Source organism: Choloepus didactylus, chromosome Y (genome assembly GCF_015220235.1).
Source record: "Choloepus didactylus isolate mChoDid1 chromosome Y, mChoDid1.pri, whole genome shotgun sequence".
Lineage (NCBI taxonomy): Eukaryota > Metazoa > Chordata > Mammalia > Pilosa > Megalonychidae > Choloepus > Choloepus didactylus.
Window position 1 is genome coordinate 29,067,102 of NC_051335.1, and position 21,980 is coordinate 29,089,081.

A 21,980-nucleotide genomic window follows, 5' to 3' on the forward strand; every position below is an offset into this window, starting at 1 on the left:
ACTGGGCTCTCCCCAATCCCTGGGGATTGTGTTTCACCCTCTCTGAGGCCTGGGGTGGCAGCACTCTTCCTGAGCATCAAGGCAGAAGGCCCACCCTCTGCCTCCAGGGCAACCTCACCCTTTCCATGTGCATGGGTAAGTCCGCTATCCTGGCCCAGGGTTCAGTCCTTGAAGTTATCCTTTCCTCAATTTGTCCCTTCTCCATCACCTCCAGTCCAAACTGGCAGTTGTTCCATTTATACAGATCTCACAAAAAATGTGTTGGCATGGCATGCAGCATACAGGGGTCAAAACCATCAGACAATAGGACTATCCACATATCCTTTCTGGATAACTCTGAAATGGTTGGCTGGTTCCAGGTTTTGTTAAATCCTCACATGGGGCTGTAGCCTCTGGGGTTTCACTTTCTGGAAGCCCAGAGTTTTCCAGACCATCAATTTCTGGTTTCTTTGTACCTAGGAGCTCAGTTCTCAGCTTATCTCTTTCCTCTAGTATTTTATTATAAGCTGCAGGGAGAAGCCAGGCTGCATTTTCCACAGTTAGTACGCAGATCTCTTCAGCTAAGTATCCCAGCTTGTCACTTTCAAATTCTGCCTTCCATCCTAAACCAGGACTCAATTTTGCCAAATTCTCCACCACTTTAAACAAGGATCACCTTTCTTACTGTTTGCAATAGCACATTCATCATTTCTGTTTAAGGCCTCATCAGAAATATTGTTAGAGTCCATATTTCTACCAAGAGTCTCTTCAAAGCAGTCTAGGCCTTTTCTATCAAGCTCCTCACAATTTTTCCAGAATCCTCCCCTTATCCATTTAAAAAGTGTTATTGGTATTTGCATGTTTGGTATTTGCAAACTCAACAGCACCCCACTTCTCTGGTACCAAAATCTGTTCTGGTTTGCTAGTGCTGCTGTCATGCAAAATACCAGAAATGCATTAGCCTTTATAAAGGGGATTTATTCAGGTACAAATATAAAGTTCTAAGGCCATAAAAGTGTCCAAACTAAGGCATCAGAAGAGGATATCTTCATGGAAGGAAGGTCAGTGGCATCCAGAACACCTTGTAAAAATAGTTCTGCAATCTTGGAGAAGGGAAAACCAAGGCCTGTGTGCTTCAAAAGCATCCAAGGGCATCATTGCACTCATATCATAGCACATTTCTGGTATTCCAAGAAGTATACATACTGTACAGTTCAGTAGTTGGAAGGAGAAATTATTGTGATACAGTGGTAAGGGAAGCTATTCAACAGAATATGGTAGTTCAGTGATTTTCAACAGGAGGTGATTTTGCCCTCCAGGAGACATTTGAATATTTTTGGAAACACTGTTATTTGTAACAACTGATTGTGATGGTGGTTGTGGGTGTGTTTGTGTGTTTGTGTATGTGTGTGCATGCATGCATGTGTGCACTACTGACATCTAGGGGATAGAGGGCAGAGATGCTGCTAAACATGTATTAGAAATAAGCACTATACCTAAAAATGCTTACCTGATTGTAGAGGAGAAAAGAATTTATTCACAATCTTGCAAGAGCAGGCACACCAGCAAAGAAGCGTGGCAGATGTGCCGAACAATAGAACACAGCAACATTTTATATCCTAAGACTAACATGCAAGTCTCTCCCCTGTTTCTCCATTGGCTGGATACTCCAGAGGGTACAGCCTATCCAAGAGAGCTAACTAGTTCTCCTTTGGGATTTTAAATTGTACAGCCTATATGAGAGAGCTCATCCAATTTAAATTTCTTGCTGAGAGTTCCCACCTTTCACTATAGCTAGCACCAACTCTGGTCTTACGTCAGGGGCTCTCTCCTTCCCTTTAATTATGGAGACTATTTGAGCCAGTCTTACTTAGTTTCCATTTTCCCTACTCCATGTTGTCTTCATGTGAAGGCTAAACTTAACCCTTTCTTACAACATTTTACGAAGCACAGGACACCTCCCACCCCCTCCCTTGCAAAGAATTATCTGGCCCAAAATGTCATTAGTGCCCAGGTTGAGAAACTCTGCTGTAAATTATACAGTGAAGTATACATAAATAGCAGGAGAGTGCTTGTAGTATCACAGAACTTACCTGTTCTGGTTTGCTAAAGTTGATGGAATGCAGTATAACAGAAAAGTGTTGGTTTTTAACATGGGGATTTATTAAGTTACAAGTTACAATTCTAAGGCCATGAAAATGTCCCAATTAAGGCATTAAGAGGTAGATACCTTCTCTGAAGAAAGGCTGATGGTGATGTCTGCTGGCCCTTCTCTTTTGGGTTCTGGTTTCAAAATGGCTCTGTCTCTCTCCAAATTGTCTCTGGGCGTTTCTCTCTTAGCTTCTCTGTGGGTCCTTCTTACTTCTTCTGGGGCATTTTCTTTCTTACCTTCCTTCTGCTCTCTTCAAAATGTCTCTCCCTTTTATCCTCTCATAGAGGGTTCCAGCAAGGGGATTATGACCCATCTTAAATGGGCAGGGTCATATCTTCATGGAAACAACCTAATCAACAGGTCTGCCCTGCAATAGGTCTGCCCCCACAAGATTGGATTAAAAGAACATGGGCTTTTCTGGGGTACATAGCAGATCCAAATCAGCACAGTACCCCATAATAATGATTTCAAAATTTTCTAGAGAAGGTGATGGTACATGGAGATTCGCCATATTATTCTGTTTACTTTGCATATATTTCAAGTTTTCTGTGATAATGAAGAGTGAAAGATCAGAGGGAACTCATATCTGTCACACATCAGAATGGCAATGGTTTTATGAGCAAATGTCACTGAAGCAGAATGGTGTATATTTTCTAGTGGATGGCTTTAGAATTTCAAAGCCAGACAGGATATTATGAGACTAGATATGGCTGGTAAAAAACAATGATTCAACATGGTAGTGTTTTCCTGGAACTCATTCTGAATATAGCCTATCCTGTGAACAGTTTTTCAATGCAAACAAACCTGGTCCATTTGGCAAACTTTCCAAGTTTAGAAGATACTAGTTCTAATGTTCTTTCAGTAAATATGTGTGGTAGGATTCCTTCTTTTGGTTTGTCTCTATTTTCTAAATTTTCTGCCAAACATTTTTTTTAACTTTTTATTTTAAAATAAACATATATTTTAAAAGCCTTTTTATTTGGAAATAAACATGTAATTACATAAGTTTATATAATAGATATAATTATTAATATATATCTTATTTTATCTTACATTTTTAATCTTAAAATTTCAATTTCGATTTTAATGATTATATAAGCTATTATAATTTATATTAGAAGTCTTTTTCTTTGACAGTTCTCAAGCGTGCAAGTCAGTTATTTTACAGACTATCCTTCAATTTGGGCTTGTCGGATGTTTTTCTTCCTGACTAAGAGTCAGTTTATGCAACTTGCTGGCCTGAATACCACAAAATTTACTAGTGTTTTTCCTACAGTCTCATCTGGAGACACATAATGTAGATGTGTCTCATTTCTGGGTATGCTTACACTCATTATATGGTTAGGACGGTGTCTGCCATGTTTTTCCAATGTCAAGTTTCGGTTTCGTCCTTTGAAATAATAAGTATCTTGGAATATGTAATGCAAATAATTTGCTTCTCATCCTACTTGCGCCCCCTAGTTTTGCCTAAGGTTACAATGATAGCAGTAGGATGTTAGAACTCAAAGCTCCCTGTGTTTCCCAGGGCCGATTTCTCTCTTTCTCAATAGGTTGTAAGCTTTGTATTAGCACAATGCCTGGCAAATAGCAAATGCCTGCCCTCTCTCAGATTGGTTTGTTTCTTTTATCCCCGAAGTCAGCAGAGTGTATGGTAACTTATCTGCCTCTATGTCTGTCTATCCCACAAACTGTGAGCTCCTTGAGGGTAGGCATCATGGCTTATTTCTGTCCCCAGGGTCTAGCACATATTCGTGAATTAATAACGGTCTGATGTAGCTATTGCAGAAGATAAGGACTATGAGTCGACTTGGGGATGGCATTTTTCTGTCCTAAAGGGAAGGGTTGCGAAGAGTGTGGCTGGAGCGGTCACTTCGCCAAAGGGCCCACGGGTCTCCGCCATCTACTTAGCAGCCGGGACCGGCTCCTGCAAGGTGGGGAGGAAGGTGGGGCGGGAAATCTGAAACCGAAGTCTCAGCTTCCGGCATTCCCCGTGGGCGGTACTCCCCTTTGACCCCTCGCGCGCGTGCTACACATCCGGGCCTCCGCTACTAGCGAGGGGAAGATGGCGGCCGCAACTGTGGTGGTTCCTGCAGAGTGGATAAAGAACTGGGAGAAATCGGGGAGAAGCGAATTGTGAGTGTCCGGGCTGGAAGGGGGCGCTCAGCCCAGCCGTGTCCAGGCAGCAGCCTTGCTCTTTTGTGCGGAGGGCGGTTGGGGAGGAAGATGCGCCCCCTCCCCCACCCGGGCGGCGGGCGTGGATGGTTAACTAGGAGTTTGGAACTCGGGGAGGAGAGATGTTGTTAACCGCCGCCAACCTGCTTCCTGTCGGAAATAAAGCGGTTCCTGTAAGGGAATAAACGCTCACTCGGTTTTGGAGGAGAAAAGAATTTATTTACAATCTTGCAAGATAGGGCGTCCAGCCAAACACATGGAAGACTGGCGTGCCAGAGGAAGAGAATGGCGATCTTTAAATCTCCTACTCCTAATTCGCAAGTCCCTCCCCTGTTTCCCCATTGACTGGGTACTACAGAGGTTACAGCCTATCCAAGAACACTAACTAATTCATCTTTTGAGATTTTAATTTGTACAGCCAATCCTAGAGAGCCAACTAGCTCATTATTGAGATTTTGAACTGATCAGCCTATCCCCCTCAAATTTTTTTTTTTTTTTTGCTGTGAGTTCCCGCCTCTGATATTACCTCATATCTCTTTACATTCCAGTAATTATGGTTACTTTTCCATATAAGGAGCAGGCAGATTCTCTCTTCTCTTTGTCTGGGGCTTGTTTAAACTGATTTTGCCTCCATTCCCCTTATTCCTTGCTGTCTCTATGTGAAAACTAAACTTATCCCTTTCTTACACTTGGTTCACCTGCCTCCCCGAAATTCTCATTTCCCGCGGTAACCTGGCTTTCTTTAGCCTCTTCGCGGAACTCCATTTCGCCCCTGCGGGTTCCGGCGCTCCTCCTTGGTCTCTTTTTGTCCTCCTGTTCCTCTGAGCTCACTTGGCTCCTTTCTTTTTAGGGGCCACCAGGGATGGGGGGTTTCGGACTTTCCAGTTCTCTATCCCATTTCTTCATTCTGCACCCGTTCGACTCCGCAGTTTGGAGCCTGGCGCCTCCCGTGCCCGAAGTCCGAGGAGGGCGAACCGTCCCGGACTCCCGCTCCTCTTCTCCGCCCGCCGCCGCGAAGCCCCAGGCATCGCGAAGAGCCCGGCTTGGCACCTCTCGTCCTCCTGGGGAGCGGTTTCTCGGACTGTCCCGGCCTCGCGTGGCCCCGCGGGCCGTGTGAAAGTGTGACAGGGACTGTCGCTTTCCTCGAAGACCTACCGGCATTTCTTTGCTTCGTCTTTTCACCTTAGAGCCTTTTCGGGTTGGATTCAACTTTCGTCGTTAAATGTTTCTTAAACCCCATTTTGTCCTGGGACTGCAACGAATTTTGGCAGCTCTCCAAGCTTCTCCAGTACCTAGGATCACGTGGTTCCTTGAGTCATAAAACTTAATTTTTTCCCCCACTAAGACGGAAAACAATAATTTGTTACACCCGCGGTTTCCTCACCCACATTTTCAGCTCTCTCGCGTGCGCTCTGTCTCATTCTCTTGGAAAAAAATAGTTTAAACAGCAAAACAAATCACAGATTTAAAGAAAAATAACTTAGTTTTATTTTCCTTCAGAAGGTATAGCTCAGTCCTGTATGGGATTAACTCTTGTTAGCCAGTTTTGTCGTTTTTGCGGCCACTCTCTTCCAGTAGCCCGTTTACGGTTGCTGGTGCAAAAGATAACGAGTCTTCGGAACTTCGTTTCTTGGAACGAAACGCGATGAACACGTTGCTCAAGCTTGCGCGTTTAATATTGCGAGCCTGTATTACCTCCCCCCACCCCCCCGCACTGCTTTACGAAGTCTTAACAGCATGAGCTTTAGAAATGGATTTCCTGAGTAAGCAGCCTTTGTACCTTAACTAGCTGAGTGACCTTGGGTAAGTTCCTTAACCACTTGTAAGTTTCCCCTTGAGTAAGTTGGGAATTACAGTACCCTACTCAAAAGGCTTGTTATGAAGACTGAATGATAAGGGCCGTAAAACGCTTAACATGTAGTAAGTGCTCAAGTGATAGGTGTTAATAGTTAATATTATTCCAGCCTATAGATATTTAAACTTCTCGGACAGCTCTTGGAGTTGGTCTTACCCCTCCGGTTACCAGTTAATCGGCCTCTCACTTTATCATGTGTATTTACTCCTGTATAATGAATGAGAGGCCCTTGAAGGATAGGGACTATGTCTCATATTTGATCCTCCCCCAGCCCCTGTAGCTCATGCTTAGGGCACTTACTGGTTTTATTAACTGATAGAGAAGTCTGTTTGATAAACATTCATTTTTAACTGTTGGGAACATTTTCCAAAACCTTGTACAGGTCAGTCAACAAATAGCTTCCCTGTGTGCAGGAGAGTCGGGATAGGAGGTTACCAAACCAAATCATCATCTTCACCTATATTAAATTAGGATAACCCAAAAGATGATAAACCACTTCTTTTTTTTTTGTTTACTTTTAAAGCTAACTCAGTTGTTTAGGGGCTGTTGTCTGTGTATATAATTCAGCCTCCTCCTTCCTGCTACTGTTTTTGTCAGTTTTATTATTATTGCTCCCACTTTAGAATGAATGGCATTAAGGCAGGGAAGTGAAATTAAGAACCTTCTGCTTGGCTTCTGACTGGCAGTGAATGGGGAAAAAAGTGATATAGGGGGTCAAAATACCTATGCGATTCTGGATTCACTTTATGTATATTTAGTGAATATACATAATTTGTATGTACATAATTTATATTATGTACATTTATGTGATCCATGCTATGCATCAAAGTTCTGAGTTTGAAAAGCTGCTTAAAAATTGTTATTAGGACTTACATGAACGTAGTTATCGTGTTACTTGTGGAACATGGTTTGAATTATAGTAGGTACAAATCAGTATAGTCAATTTTATAATTTATTCTATCTGAAGAGCATTAAAAGTTGTTGGTCGTGTAACATAATGAAATATTTTAGAGTTTTAATATTTGATCCTTCAGTATTTAGTCTTTATTTGACCTCTTCCCTTTATAAAATCTTTGTTACATACATAGCCCACCTTGGGAATTTTTGCCGTCTTGCTGAAGATGTGTTAGCATTTTCATTTCATTAGACGGAATAAATGGTGTAAATATGTTACAAAAAATACTTTCCTTTGAAAGCCATTTCTTAAATATAACACAGCAAGTGGAAGTGTTAAAAATGAAGGTAGTGTGTCACCAAATTATTAGTGAATCCCGTTCTAGATTAATGTTTAGCATTGTATCTTGGGGGGATTTTTCCTTCTATGGAGGTAAATTAGCAAATGAGCTTTAACTTGACTGAAAAGTACCTTTTAAAAATTTGTGAGGTATTTCATGAGATTGTTAGTTTATTTATTGTCTGTCACTTGTTACCAGCATAAATTTGTATTCTAGGGGTTTAAGTTAACTTCAGCGTCATGGTGTTAAAAATAATACACGAAATGTATGGGGCATTTTATAACTTTCAAAGGGGGCAAATTCTTAATTGTGCCCTCATGAAAAGCAACTGTCTGTTAGATGGAAGGTCTTGGCTTTGAAAAATAAGTTTTATTAGGTAATGAAGAAGACGATTAAAACTATTTTGCCTATCTAAATAGCCTACCACGTACCTAGCTAACCTACTATTTTTTCAGAGACGTTGATTATGTGTTTAATGAAAAAATTACAGGACTCTTTCCATGGTGGTCAGAAAGGCAGAGGAGGACTACCAAAACATAGTAAGTTTCTCATCTAAATGCGTACCCTTTGAAATTCTGCTTCATATGCAAGATATGAATTTAATCACTTTAATTTTGGAATTAGAGTTTTAGTGTTTTGATGGTTTCGCAGGATTTGCCATGATTACGCTGATAAACTTGCAAGTTCTGGTAGATCCAGTAGAGAACTCTGTTTTTAGTAGCAGTCATTAAAACTGAGCTCAGTATTTCTTTGTCACAGGCGAACTTAATGGAGGAGTTGTTTTCCAAGCTTTTTAATCTGAAGATGCTAACTTCATGTAAATGCTTAGTCTAGTTTTGAAATACTTCAGTTGCATATCATCTATTTGGTTGAAGAACTTACTTCTTTTTAAAAGTTTACATATCCCAATTAGAGATTTTTGTTAGGTCTTACATTCTTAATTATTGGTAATTGTATTAAAACTTAATTGCTAAATGCTCTGGTTGCCATTCTTTTTCTTCTGCTGCTACTAAATGATTTTAAACATTCCAGAACTTACGTAAGTATATTTAGATGCTCAGTAAATGTCGTTTGACTGGCAAGTAATCATTAAAGGAAATTTTTAGTCTCAGTGGCTGAAGCTCCCCCCCCCAAAGTGCTCTAAACTCAGCCTAAGCTTTATCTGAAACCTTCTCTTGATGCCTTAGTTTTCAGACATCTGACATATAATTTCTCATTTCAGTCTACATTCACAAGTTAAGTATAAGTTGTCTGTGTTCCTGGTAATAGAAATGCATTCTTCAGAAAATATTAAAGCAATATCAGGAGATTACTTAGGTGACTGCTTTCTTTGTTAGAAAAATTAAAATATTCTGTAATGCTTAAATGTTAAGGTAGAGTGATATTAAGCTGTTGATGCATTTGTACTTTTTCTTGCTGTAAGAGCAGAAACTTCTGTTGTCTTTTTAACATTTCCTGTTCCCTTTCCTCATAAATAGATGCTTTAATAAGATAAAACTACTTTGTACTAATATTCATTTTTTTGTGGATTAGGTCTTCTGACTTGGAAAAGATAGGTAATGCTTGACTTAATCAAATTTAGCCTTTTTTATTGTTTTGTTTTTAAGTATTAATTAAAGAACAGATGGCCACAAGCCTCTGCATATGAAGCCAGTTTTGAAATGTTGAGCATAATCAAGTAGTACAGGCTTGTGCTTTGTTTCCTTTTTACTGGAAAATGGAAGCAAGTAAGGTGAAAAACTAAATACTCATGTTAAGAAGTATTCACAAAATATTTCTTAAGTCCTTGGAAGAACTTAGGACATTTTATTCAGTTTAAGTTTCAAAGTGGAAAAAATGGTAAACTCAATTATTTGGAGGTCATTAAGGTACTAAAATAATCATTTGAATTTGGACTGATGTGTGTAATTTATTTTTTAAACCACATTGTAATGAGCAACCATTGAAGGTATTTTTGTTTCTTTCTCCTCTTTAATTTGGGTTAGAGTACTAAAATTGTTTAACAGGTATGGTAAGACAATGCAGCATTCAGAAACAATTGTTTCTTTAAGGTACTTGATGTTCTGTTAGTCTATTATGCAGGGGGAAGAGCATGCATAAATCCATTGATTAGGAATAATTATTAGTGATTGGTTTTAGTTTCCTGCTACAACTAGGGAAGACCTGTTTTATACTAGGGAAATACAAGTATTTATTATGCAAATGAATTGCCTTATTTTAATAACCCATCTGATTCCTTATACAATTTGAGCACATTTTAGGGGTACTAATTAATAGTTCATGATGACATCATCATCTGAATCCTAATGAATATGTTTGTTGCCTAGAGATTGACAAGATAGAATGATATTTCAATTATTTCTTAAAATTATGTAAAGATAGTTTTTGCTTGGTTTGTAAATAAAAATTAATTAAAAATTAGGTAATGATGATTGTACCATTAGATTAGGTAGGGGTTTGGGACACTGATACTACCCTCCTACCCCCATTGGAAAGCTTATTGCAAAAGACATATGTATTAAGTTTATTAAAACAAATACAAAATGAAGCTGAAAATGGAGAGTAAGCAAATACATTCACCATAAGAAGGAATATTTGACCTTACATTTTAATAGCCCTGGTACAAAGGGAGAGGTGAGTTATTTGATTCTGTTACATTCTTCTGTCAAAGACAGAGTGCTGTTACTACATTCTGGAGGGAATTGAACTTATGGGGGCAGTGAGAACTACCAAAAGAGCTCTGTTAACTTTATAGCAAATACTATAGCAATCTTAATACAGTATCATATATTTGCTCTCCTCAAAAAAAAGAAATAGATGGCAGACATTTTTGGGATATATTTTGTGATGCTAATCTGAAGTGGATGGTATTTCTATGTTGCCTATTGAAAGGATAATAGAATTGGGTTTATATTCCATGTGTGGTAGGTTTAACATATTTTGAGAAATTAGAAATATAACCAGTGTTCTCAAACCATTGGAAGGCCTGTCTAGTTCTCCAGGGAGGTAGGTGAAGGTATTTGGGATCAAACTTAACCCAGTTTATTTTTTCATTTGTAAGGTGCTCTCTCTGAAGAGTTTCTTTTTTTTTTACGGAAAAGTGGTTAAATGAGATTTTCAAAGTATGCAGATTTAATTTAGTACTAGGTCTCCATTGGTAAGGCCTTTTTATTCTTTGGTTTTGAAAATAATTTTGTAGACCTACAAGTGAGTTGTTGACCAGCAAAAATTTACTCTATTGACTTTAACAACCTGCTTATTCTGATGATGGAGCATTGAAATAATCAAGAGACAGAGAGGTGAGCTGCAAGGGCATGGATGATTTGCATAGTAGACAGTCTCTTGGTAGATGATTGTAATGTGGCATTATATGTAGTCTTAGGTGTAATATATAAGCAAATTCTTAAAAGTCTGAAAATTATTTGTTTCTTTGACTATAGAAAAGGGATTGCTAAATATGAGTAAGAAACTCATGTTTTCATTGGCTCTCTTTGTTTTCTTCAAAGCCTTGTACAACTTGTAAGAAGACTATTTTTTTAAATTGTGAAATTGAACGAAAATACAGAAAAGTTCATAGAACATAAATGTAGAGCTGAATGAATCATTGTAAAATGCACATCCGTATAACTCACAGCCTGGATAAGACAGAACATACCCAGCACTACAGAAACCTCCTATGTATCCCTTCACTGATTGACCCCTGCCCCCTGCATTATCCTGGAATTTGTAGTTTTCTCTTCCTTGCATTACCTCGCAGTTTTACCACCCGATTAGTTTGTTCTTCTGAACTTCGTATAAATGGAATTATAGAGTGTATATTCTATTGTATCTGGCTACTTTGCTTAACATTATTTGTTTGGGATCCATCTATGTTGCTGCAAGTATTTATAGTTCTTTCATTTTCAAAGTTGAAAAATAGTCTATAAAATATTTTATTGTATAACTATTCTGTCATTTGTTTATCTCTTATGCTGTTGATGAACATTTTGGTGGTTTGTAGTTTTCTGCTATTACCAACAGTACCTGTAGAAACATTCTTATACAAATATATTGGTGTACACAAGCATGTGTTTTTGTGGGATATGTACTTAGGAGTATAATCACTGGGTTATAGATTATGTTTAACTTCAACTCGACTAGATCTTGCCAAACTATTTCAGTATACACTCCCACCAGTATTGTATGAGAGTTCACTTTGCTCAGAATCCTGGCTAACATTTGATACTGTCAAATTTTAAAAAGTTTGTCAATCTGAATAGGAATGTTAATAGTATTTTATTGTGGCTTATACTTTCATTAGCATCTTTTTATGTTACTGGCCATTTGGATTTCTGATTCTTTTCTTGTGAAGGGTCTCTATGTCTTTTGCCCATTTTTTTCTGTTGTGTTGGTCGCATTTATTTCACTGATTTGAACTTCTTTAGGTAGTCTGTATTTGATCGATTGTGGGTTACACTGTATGTGTTGCAAATATCTTTCATTATTTGGTGTGCCTGTCTACTCTTGTAATGGTGACTTTTGTAAAGTTGATATTAATGGTCCCACTTTATTTCTGATTTTATTATTTTGAGTCTTCTGTTCTTCTTACTCATTTTAGCTAAGGAGTTGTCAGTTTTGTTGATCTTTTCAAAGAACCAGGTTTTGGTTTCATTGATTTTCTCTGTTATTTCTCTCTTCTCTACTTCCTTTATCTCTGCTCTGATTTTTATTATTCCTTTCTTTCTGCTTGCTTTGGGTTTAGTTTGCTCTTCTTTTTCTAGTCCTTAAGATGTAAAGTTGGATTATTGATTTGAGATCTTTTTTTTTCCTTCAAACTATTTGTTTTGAAATAACTTCAAACTTTTCTAGGACAGTTGCACAAATAATACAAAACCCATTCAGAGAACTCCAACCCCCCCAAGACACTCAGATCCACCAATTTTAACATTTGCCACATTTGCTGTATCATTCTATTCATCTGTAATCCATCTATCCATCTACTCACCCATCTAGCCATCCACTCACCCATTTATCCATCTCTCTCTCTCTCTTTTTAATTTAATGTTAGGCATTTAAAGCTATAAATTTCTCCCTGAGCACTGCTCTCGTTGCATCCCATAAGTTTTGGTATGTTGTGTTTTGGTTTTCATTTGTCTTAAGATATATTCTAATTTATCTTGTGATTTCCTTTTTGACTCATTGGTTGGTTAAGTGCATTATTTAATTTCACGTATTTTCCAGTTTTCTTTCTGTTGTGATTTCTAGCTTCATTCCATTGTGGTTGGGAAAGTTACTTATGATTTCAGTCATTTAAGATGTATTAAGACTTGTTTCATAGCCTAATGTATGGTTATCCTGGAGAATGTTCCATGTGCACTTGAGAAGAATGTATATTCTGCTGTTGACTGGAGTGTCCTGTATATATCTGTTATATGTAATTGGTTTGTAGTGTTGTTCAAGTTGTCTGTTTCCTTATTGATCTTCTCTCTGGTTGTTGTACTAACCACTATTGAAAGTCAGGTATTGAAGTCTCCAACTGCTATGTAGAACCCTTTATTTCTCTCTTCATTTCAGTTAGTTTTTGCTTCCTATATTTTGGGATTCTGTTGTTAGGTGTGTATATGTTTATAATTGTTACATCTTTTTGATATATTGAACCTTTTATCAGTATATAATGTCCTTTGCCTCTCGGTATCTTTTTGACTTTAAAATCTATTTTGTTTTAGTCTCACCTTGGGGCACTTTTCCTTCCACATAAAGTGCATGACCAGATGCAGCACTCAAAATTCTGTTCACTGGAAAGATATTACCTTTTTACTGACTTCAAAATCTGTTTTGTCTGCAAATAGTATTGCCACCCCAGCTCTCTTGTTACTATTTGCATGGAATATTTTTTTCTGTCCTTTTATGTTCAACCTTGTTGTGTCTCTGTGTTAAGTTTCTTGTAGATAGCATTTGGTGGATCATGTTTTTTAATCCATTCTGCCAATCTCTGCCTTTTAATTGGAAGGTTTAATCCACCATAATGGTGACTTTGGGTGAATAGAAAGTAATCATTTTAATGTCAAATTTATCAATCTTTTGCTTTATTGTTAGTGCTCTTTTGGGTTTTAAGTGGTGTTTCCTGACTCTGGTGTAATGAAGTTATCCTTTAATCTTCTGAAAACTATTATTTTTCTTACCGTTTTTAAGTGTTATATACCCACTATTGATTTTTGTTTGTGCTCTGAGATAGAGGTTGCAATATGTTGTAGTTGAAGTATATGAAGAAAATTCAGCCTCACATAGATAAGTAGTAGGCAAAGGGAGAGTTAAAAAAATAAAAAAAAAAAAACCCTTTATTGTGAAATAATTTCGAATTTACAGAACAGTTACAAAAATAATACAGACCCCTTACAGAGAGCTCTTTATATACACCCATCCATTCAGGTACCCTGATCCAACAATTTTAACATTTTGCCACCTTTACCCGCCCTCCCTCCCTCCCTTCTCCTTGAACACATAATATTTGAGCGTACCTTTCCTACCAACTTATGCAGTCACCTTAAGTGCAGTTATCAACTTCAAGAAATTTAACATTGATATAAAGCTTACATTCTTTATTGCGATTATGTCCTAATGTCCTTTTGAGCCTTTTCTCCTCCATTGTTGGATCCCATCCATATCATGTGTTGCGTTAGATTGTCATTATCACCTTGGTTCCTTTTTTTCTAAATTGTGGAAGCATATACAACATAAATCATACGGTTTAGTGATATTAACCACATTCCCAGTGCTGCAGTACCCTTATCACCATTCATTACTAGAACTTTACCTTCATCCCAAACAGAAACCTAACACTTATTTTACATTAACTCTGCATTACTCCTGCTCACTATCCCTGGTAACCTGTATTCTACATTCTGTCTGTAAGTTTGCATATTTTCTGATATTTTCTTTGTGATTACCATGGACCTTAAATTTTATCCTAAATCTGTAATAGTCTCCTTTGTTTTGATGCCAACTTAACTTCAATAGTATATACAAACTACATTCCTATTCTCCATCCCCCCACCTTTATGTAGTTCTTGTAACACATGGCATGTTTCTACATTACGAGTTCAAGATGAGTGATTTTTCATTACATTTTGTATGTTTGCCTTTTAGATCCCATAGAAAGTAAAAAGTGGAGTTACAGACCTAAAAACACAATAGTACTGGCATTTGTATTTATCCATGTTACTGGAAATCTTTATTTCTCCATGTGGCTTCAGTTAACTGTCTATTGTCCTGTCCTTTCCACCTGTAGAACTCCCTTTAGCATTTCTTGTTGGACTGGTCTGGAGGTGATGAAATCCCACAGCTTTTGTTTATGTGGGAACGTCTTAATCCCTTCTCATTTTTGAAAGACGGTTTTGCTGGATATAGAATTTTTGGTTGGCAGTTTTTTCCTTTTAGCACTTTAGATATGTTATCCCACTGTCTTCTTGTCTCCATGGTTTCCGATGAGAAATTGACACTTTATGTTATTGAGGCTCCCTTGTATGTGAAACATGGCTTCTATCTTTGGCATTCAATAGTTTGATTATAACATGACTTGGTATGGGTCTGTTTGGGCTTATCCTGTTCAGAGATCCTCGTTGAGGATCTTGGATGTGTGTGTTCATGTTTTTGCTAAATTTGGAATGTTTTCAGCCATTATTTCTCTGCATATTCTCTCAACTCCTTTTTCTCGTCTCCTTCTGGGATTCCCACAGTGCATATATTAGTACACCTGATGGTGTCCCACAGGTTTCTCAGGCTCTGTTCACTTTTCTTCATTCTTTTTTCTCCTCCTCAGACTGGATGATTTTACTTGTCTTATCTTCATGTTTACCAATTCTTTCTTTGGTCAGCTCCAATCTGTTTTTGAACCCCTCTAGGAATTTTTTGTTTCTGTTTCTGTTATCTTTAGCTCTCTTTGGTTCCATTTCATAATTTCCATCTTTCTATTGATATTCTCTTTGTGTTCATCTGTCGTTTTCTTGATTTCCTTTAATTCTTTGTCCATGTTTTTCTTTAGGTCTTTGAGCATATTTAAGACCATTTTTAAAAAGTCTTAGGCAATTATATAATAATGTAGATTACAAGGGGTGACAGTGTGATTGTGAAGACCTTGTGGATCACACCCCCTTTATCTAGTGTATGGATGAGTGGAGGAATGGGGATAAAAACTAAAGGACAAACGGAGTGGGATGGGGGATGATTTGGGTGTTCTTTTTTCACTTTTATTTTTTATTCTTGTTCTGGTTCTTTCTGATGTAAGGAAAATGTTCAGAGTTAGATTGTGATGATAAACGCATAACTGTGTTATCATACTGTGGACAGTGGATTGTAAGTCATGGATGATTGTATGGTGTGTGAATGTATTTCAGTAAAACTGAATTTAATAATAAAAGAAAAAAGTCTTAGTCAGGAACATCCTAGGTCTGATTCTCCTCGTTGATGGTTCTAATGCCTTAATCTTTTCCTTTGCCTGGGCCATTGCTTCCTGTTTCTTTGTTTTGTAACCTTTTGTTGAAACCTGGACATTTTGGTATTTTAAGGTGTTTAGCACTAGACTGAGTCCTTCGTTCATTAGCTTGTATACAGGTAGTGTTATGACAGAATTTTCCTCGAATGTCAGGAACTAGTAAAAAAAAAAAAAAAAAAAAGGAAAAAACAGAAAATACCATTCCTGGTCTTTCCACATTGACCTGTGTGAGTGTTCTCCATAGCTTAAGGCCAAAGCATAGGGGTCTCCCTGGTCCTTCCTGCACATGCGTCTTGACCTTGTATGAGTGTGTGGCCTTAGGAGTTCCCCCATTTACATGGATAGGAATGTCCCCCTTTTTGAGCTTTTTGTTGTTTAACTTTGTTATGAGAAAAAATCTCAAGCATTTCAAAAAAGTAGATAGAATAGTATAATAGCCTTCCAATGAAATCATTAACCAGATCCAACAATTATCAACTTTGCCGGTCTTGTTTCATCTATAATCCCACCCATTTTCCCTTTCTTTTGTATTATTTTGGAGCTAATCCTAGATACTGTATCATTTCATCTATATTTCATTATCTGTCTTTCAAAGATACTGTTGTAAAATATTGTAATTGTCTTATTTTTTATTTAAATATCACATAAAGCCTTTGGCTTTTTTAAAATTCATTTTTGTTGAGATATATTCACATACCATGCAGTCATACAAAGCGTACATTCAGTTGTTCACAGTACCATTATATAGCTGTGCATTCACCACCAAAATTAATTTCTGAACATTTTTGTTACCACACACACAAAAACAACAAGAATAAAAAAAGTGAAAAAAAGAATAATTAAAGCAAAAAAGAACACTGGGTGCCTTTTTTTTCTGCCCCCATTTTTCTACTCATCCATCCATACACTGGACAAAGGGGAGTGTGGTCCATGTAGCTTTCCCAATCACATTGTCATCCCTCATAAGCTACATTTTTTATACAATTGTCTTCAAGATTCATGGGTTGTGGGTTGTAGTTTGACAGTCTCAGGTATTTACTACTAGCTATTCCAGTTCGTCATAACCTAAAAATGGTTGTCTATATTGTGTGTAAGGGTGCCCATCAGAGTGACTTCTCAGCTCCTTTTGGAATCTCTCAGCCACTGAAGCTTATTTCATTTCCTTTCACATCCCCCTTTTGGTCAAGAAGATGTTCTCCAGCCCACAGTGCCGGGTCTAGATTCCTCCTTGGGAGTCATATTCCATGTTGTCAGGGAGATTCACTCCCCTGGGTGTCTGATCCCATGTAGGGGGAGGGCAGTGATTTCACCTTTCAAGTTGGCTTAGGTAGAGAGAGAGGGCCACATCTGAGCAACGAAGGCATTCGGGAGGAGGCTCTTAGGCACAATGTTAGGGAGGCCTCGCCTCTCCTTTGCAGCCACAGTTTTGCCAAAGACAAGTCCTGTGGTAGAGGGCTCAGCCCATCAAACCACCAGTCCCCAATGTCTGTGAGCACATCAGCAGCCATCGAAGTGGGGAAGCCCAATACCCCTGCATTCTCTACCAGCTCCTTAAGGGGGCTCTGCATATTTTTTATTTTTTTTAAAATTAACTTTTTTAAAAAATTAACTATATCAAAAAAATAAAAAAATCAATACAGTGAAAAAACATTTCAAACAAACCATAACAAGGGTGTAAGAGAAAGACAATTAACCTAAAATAACTACTTTACTTCCAACATGTTCCTGCTCTACCCCAAGAAAATAACCTAATATAGCAGCATTTCTGTGAACTTGTTCCTACCATACCCACCAGAAATTAACTAACCATAGTCTTTCCTGGGCATTCCCAGAATGTTAAATTTACCCACGATAGCTTATCTGTTCTTATTGTGTTATCATTCCCCCTTCATTAATTAACTCAACATACTAATCAATACAAGAAAAGGTAGGTTGAACAAATAAGAGGTTAAATCAAATATCTCCATACAGTTTGTACACAGATATGCATCTGTATATTTCAGAACTGTGCAAAATTAGGATCCTTACCTTAGAGTTAAAAATATAATTCATCAGATAATATATCTAAATATTAAACTCATATATAAACACTGGAAATAGGGAAGTATTTTAAGATACACCTGATTATCTGATTGCAAAATAATTTTAAGTGATATGTGATACTTTAAAACCTTGTAATTAAAAAATACATTTTTTCTAAAAACATTCTTAAGTTGGAAATGGCTATTATGTAGAAATCCTATAGTAGAGGCATCTTTTGTTACAGTTTTAATGGAGAGTAGTTTGTCTAAAATAGATACATTAACATCATTAATATTTTATGAAATAAAACATAAATGAAATAAAATACAAGAAAAATTTACAAGGCAAATGAGTTGGCAAGATCATATAAGATGTCACATATGTATGGTTGCTAAAAATATTTATGAAACTAATTCATAATCTTGTTTTTGCTTTGTTGCCATTCATTGGTTCAATGGTAAAGTATGCTGGAGGAGTATGGTATCAGGAAGATACTACTTTTTGAAAAATGAAGCATAATTTCCTTCAGTTAGTTTCCTTAAGTATTACGTATTTAATTATGTATTTTGCATTGTGTAAACTTATTTTTAAAAATATTGCCATCTAGGTGATTCGTATTTGTGATTCAACAGAGCACTAATAGTTGTTTGGAGAAGGGTGAATTAAGGGTAATAGGAAATGGAAAAATTATAGATTAGTTTAGCATTGAGACAGCTTATAAACATATTAGTGAACTCTACCTTCCAGATACAGCTCGCTCACATGCAAAAATACTCCAACAAAACTGTCAGACAATTAAAAAAATTGAAACCCCATAACTCAATTTTTTGTTTTATATATTTATACAGTAATAAAAATAATACAAATAGTCTATTTTAATTATACATTAAAGGGAAGTAGAGTTTCATGAAAGTCAACATAATACAGAAATCTATATTAAGGGCCACATAATTTGTACAAATTATTGTTAATGTGGAATATTAAGAAAAGTCAGCTGCCAAAGTATCCACAGTCTCTTTCGGAATGTCAAGGTTGACTTCCTTCAGTAGTGCAGGAACCTTCTTTTACTTTTTCCTTGTTCTTTTAGCTTCTCAGACCTACAGATGTTTCAAAGAATTGGCAAGTGTTCAGTTATACTAGCTTGTCTATTACTCAGGTTCAGAAGGGGTCGACTAGAAAATACACTTTAACAGATGCTATCCTCTTCCGTGCATTATCTAAATTAGCTAATTGACTAAAGTATACATTGTTGCATTGTTGTGAAACATAGAAAATAAGATCTTTGGTTGGATCTCTTCCTTCTTGCAGGAATTCAAGGTTTCCAATGTTTTTGAAATAGAAGAACATTTAGTAAAGTTGAGAGCTTCTGCAACTGCCTTTAATTCTCCAGAGCTTTGAGAATGCCATCTGTCGCTACTCGCAAGACTAAACTCATCACAGAGTCCATTTTTAACCTTTCTGTTTGTCCAACTAAAGTCATTTTTACCAAATTCCTTTTGTTTGCTTACATCAGTTATAAGGGCATCTAAGAAGGACGTTTTTACCAAATTCCTTTTGTTTGCTTACATCAGTTATAAGGGCATCTAAGAAGGACGTTTTATCCATGCACTCAGTGAGGGAATTTAAACAATGAGAAACAAGGGCAGAACTTTTTTTTTCTGCTAACATTTTAGGAGGATGAGCAATAGAATCAGTGTTAGCTTCTAAGTATTTGTTTGGTTTCTTTGTCTCTGGTGTGCTATATTTTGACTTTGCTTCTGAACTTGAAGAGGTGGGGGTTAGGCTAATAAATTCATCAGGAAAGTCCAATCTGGTGTCAGATAAGTCACTATCATCTAGTATTAGCATCTTTTTCTTGTGTTTCGTCTTTGGTGACATTTTCAATGGCTGCTTTCCTTCAGAATGGTTCCTAGCAAGATATTTCATACTTTTCGTTGCTGGTTGGTCACTCACAGTTACTGATAAACTACAAAGGTCTTCTGTTTCTGGAATGATATCAACTGATAATGGTAGAATGAATGCAAGATTGCTACATAAGAAATTTATGTTCCATGTTTGGAATTCTGTAAGAAGCTGGATGAGTTTATACCGTTCTTCCTTTGTTGTGATTTTGTGCTTTAAAAATGAAAGTAAGTCTTCAGATGGGAAAAATATGTTCAAGTCCAAAGAAGGTCTAACACAGTCTGTGTCACATTTGGGAAGGTCTGTAGAATTCTTTTTAATATTTTTTGTATCAGGGCAATCTTCAGAGCAGACCACTTGATCATTCCTGCTATTTCTTCACAATGGGATAATGGCCTTTCTTCTAAAAATCCACATCCACTTCTAATCCAGAATTGTAAGTAAAGGATACTTCTGATATCACAAGTATTTGCAGTTAACAAGGTGACAATCTTTTATATCAGTTCTAAAATTCTCATCAAGCAGATCATCTGCAGGTAGCTGGCAACATTTAGCAGGGAGGGAGTATTAAAATTGGTTTCTTCAAAGCAGCCATCAAACATTAAACTAAACATTGGATCACTTGTAGTGAGGATTACGGGTCTTTGTTGTTGCCGTAAATGTTTTGATTGCATTTAAAAACCCAGCATCTTCATAGAAAATTACATCAGCCTCCTCAAAAAGAATGAGAGATGTTGGATTTTTCCTGATGGATTCCTCTGCTCCACAGTCTTTGATGTTTGAATTAGCTGTGTTTGTGGGTGTAGTCTGAATAATCTGTTCCTGTTCTGAAGAATTTTTGATTACTAATGAATTTTCATGTCATCCTTGCACAGGGGCCGTGCTAATCTTCTTTGTATCATTCCAGTTTTAGTTTATGTGCTGCTGAAGTGAGCATTCTAATTGTCTTATAAGTATTAATTTTTAAATAGTTGTTTGAAACAGGATTCAGTAAGGATCCATAAGTTGTGATTGATACGTTTCTTACAGTTCTTTTAACCTGAGTCCTCCACTATCTTTTATTTTTCCTTGTAATACATTTGTTCAGGAAACTATATCATTTGTCGTGTTGAATTTTACAGTCTGAATTTTGCTGATTGCATCCCCGTGGTGTCATTTAATATATCACTCCGTCCTTGTTTTCTCTATTTCCTATAAATTGGTAGCTTGATCTAGATGACTTGATCAGGTTTATGTTCATGTCTTTGTTTTTTTTTAAGACAACTTTATAGGTGGGTGGTGTATTCTTTCATCAAGATCAGGAGGCACATAATGTCTGACTGGCTCCTTTTGTAACGTGAACAGCAATTGATAATCAGTACTTAGATTCTTTTAATTCATTAGGAATCTTAAAATGGTGATGTTCTAATCCTATCACTTCTTCATTATTAGCTGAAATACTTCAATACAGAGACATTTCTAACTCTTATTTTCTTGCCAAGGAGTATAGTTCATTTACGAAAGTCAGAATAACTGGTTGATTTTTTTCCCCTTTATTCACCAGTTTTCAAAATAATAAATCACTAGCATCCTTCAGAGCTGACCAGTTAGTGTTTTTGGTTTTAGTGTCATCATAAACTAACGAATTTAAGCACATCTGATGCATTTCCAAATATTTTTTATTTGATGTAACTTGCTCCGTAAGAATCATCTAGTGTTTGAATTGGAAGTTAATACAGATAATTTCTGTTTTTTTTCTAGTTTGCATTTATGCCGGATTCTTAGTGAAAATAAAAGCCATGATAGTTCGACTTACAGAGGTAAGACTTTAAAAATATAATAGCTATTATTTTTCACTTGATTAAAAGTAACTATCCTGTTTTCCATTGTTGTTATGAATGAAAACAAAAGATGTAAGATAGTTCACATTATATAAAATGTCTGTATGAATATATTACTGTTAGGGTTAAAACTGTATAGTAAGACAGTATGTCTCCGTATATTGATGTTATTTGATATGCATTATAGTCATGCTACTGCTTGAGTTTATAATTGGGACTTGGTACATTTAGCTAAATTTTCTGTAGTCGTTAGCTGTATTAAAAATCACACAGGCTAGATATCAATCATAAACAAAAGAAAAACTAGCACAAAAAAGAAAAACTGTTCTGATCTTGTTTGCAGTAGAAAATTTCCATAAACTGAGGTTCAGTG

The 21,980-nt window shown here is 36.8% G+C and overlaps 1 protein-coding gene and 1 non-coding gene across 2 annotated transcripts in view; one reads left to right on the top strand and one right to left on the bottom strand.

Moving 5' to 3' along the window:
- The first annotated feature begins 4,160 nt into the window (after positions 1-4,160).
- THOC2 (THO complex 2) overlaps positions 4,161-21,980 on the top strand; it is a 175,998-nt gene continuing 158,178 nt past the window's right edge. Inside the window, exons 1-2 of the mRNA XM_037822774.1 lie at positions 4,161-4,264; positions 21,528-21,586. Of these exons, the coding sequence (XP_037678702.1) occupies positions 4,194-4,264; positions 21,528-21,586 (130 nt within the window). The 5' untranslated portion in view covers positions 4,161-4,193. The remainder of the gene's footprint in view (positions 4,265-21,527; positions 21,587-21,980) is intronic.
- On the bottom strand, positions 20,618-20,724 carry LOC119524342. Its single transcript, XR_005214795.1, has one exon. It is a non-coding gene; the product is annotated as a U6 spliceosomal RNA (small nuclear RNA).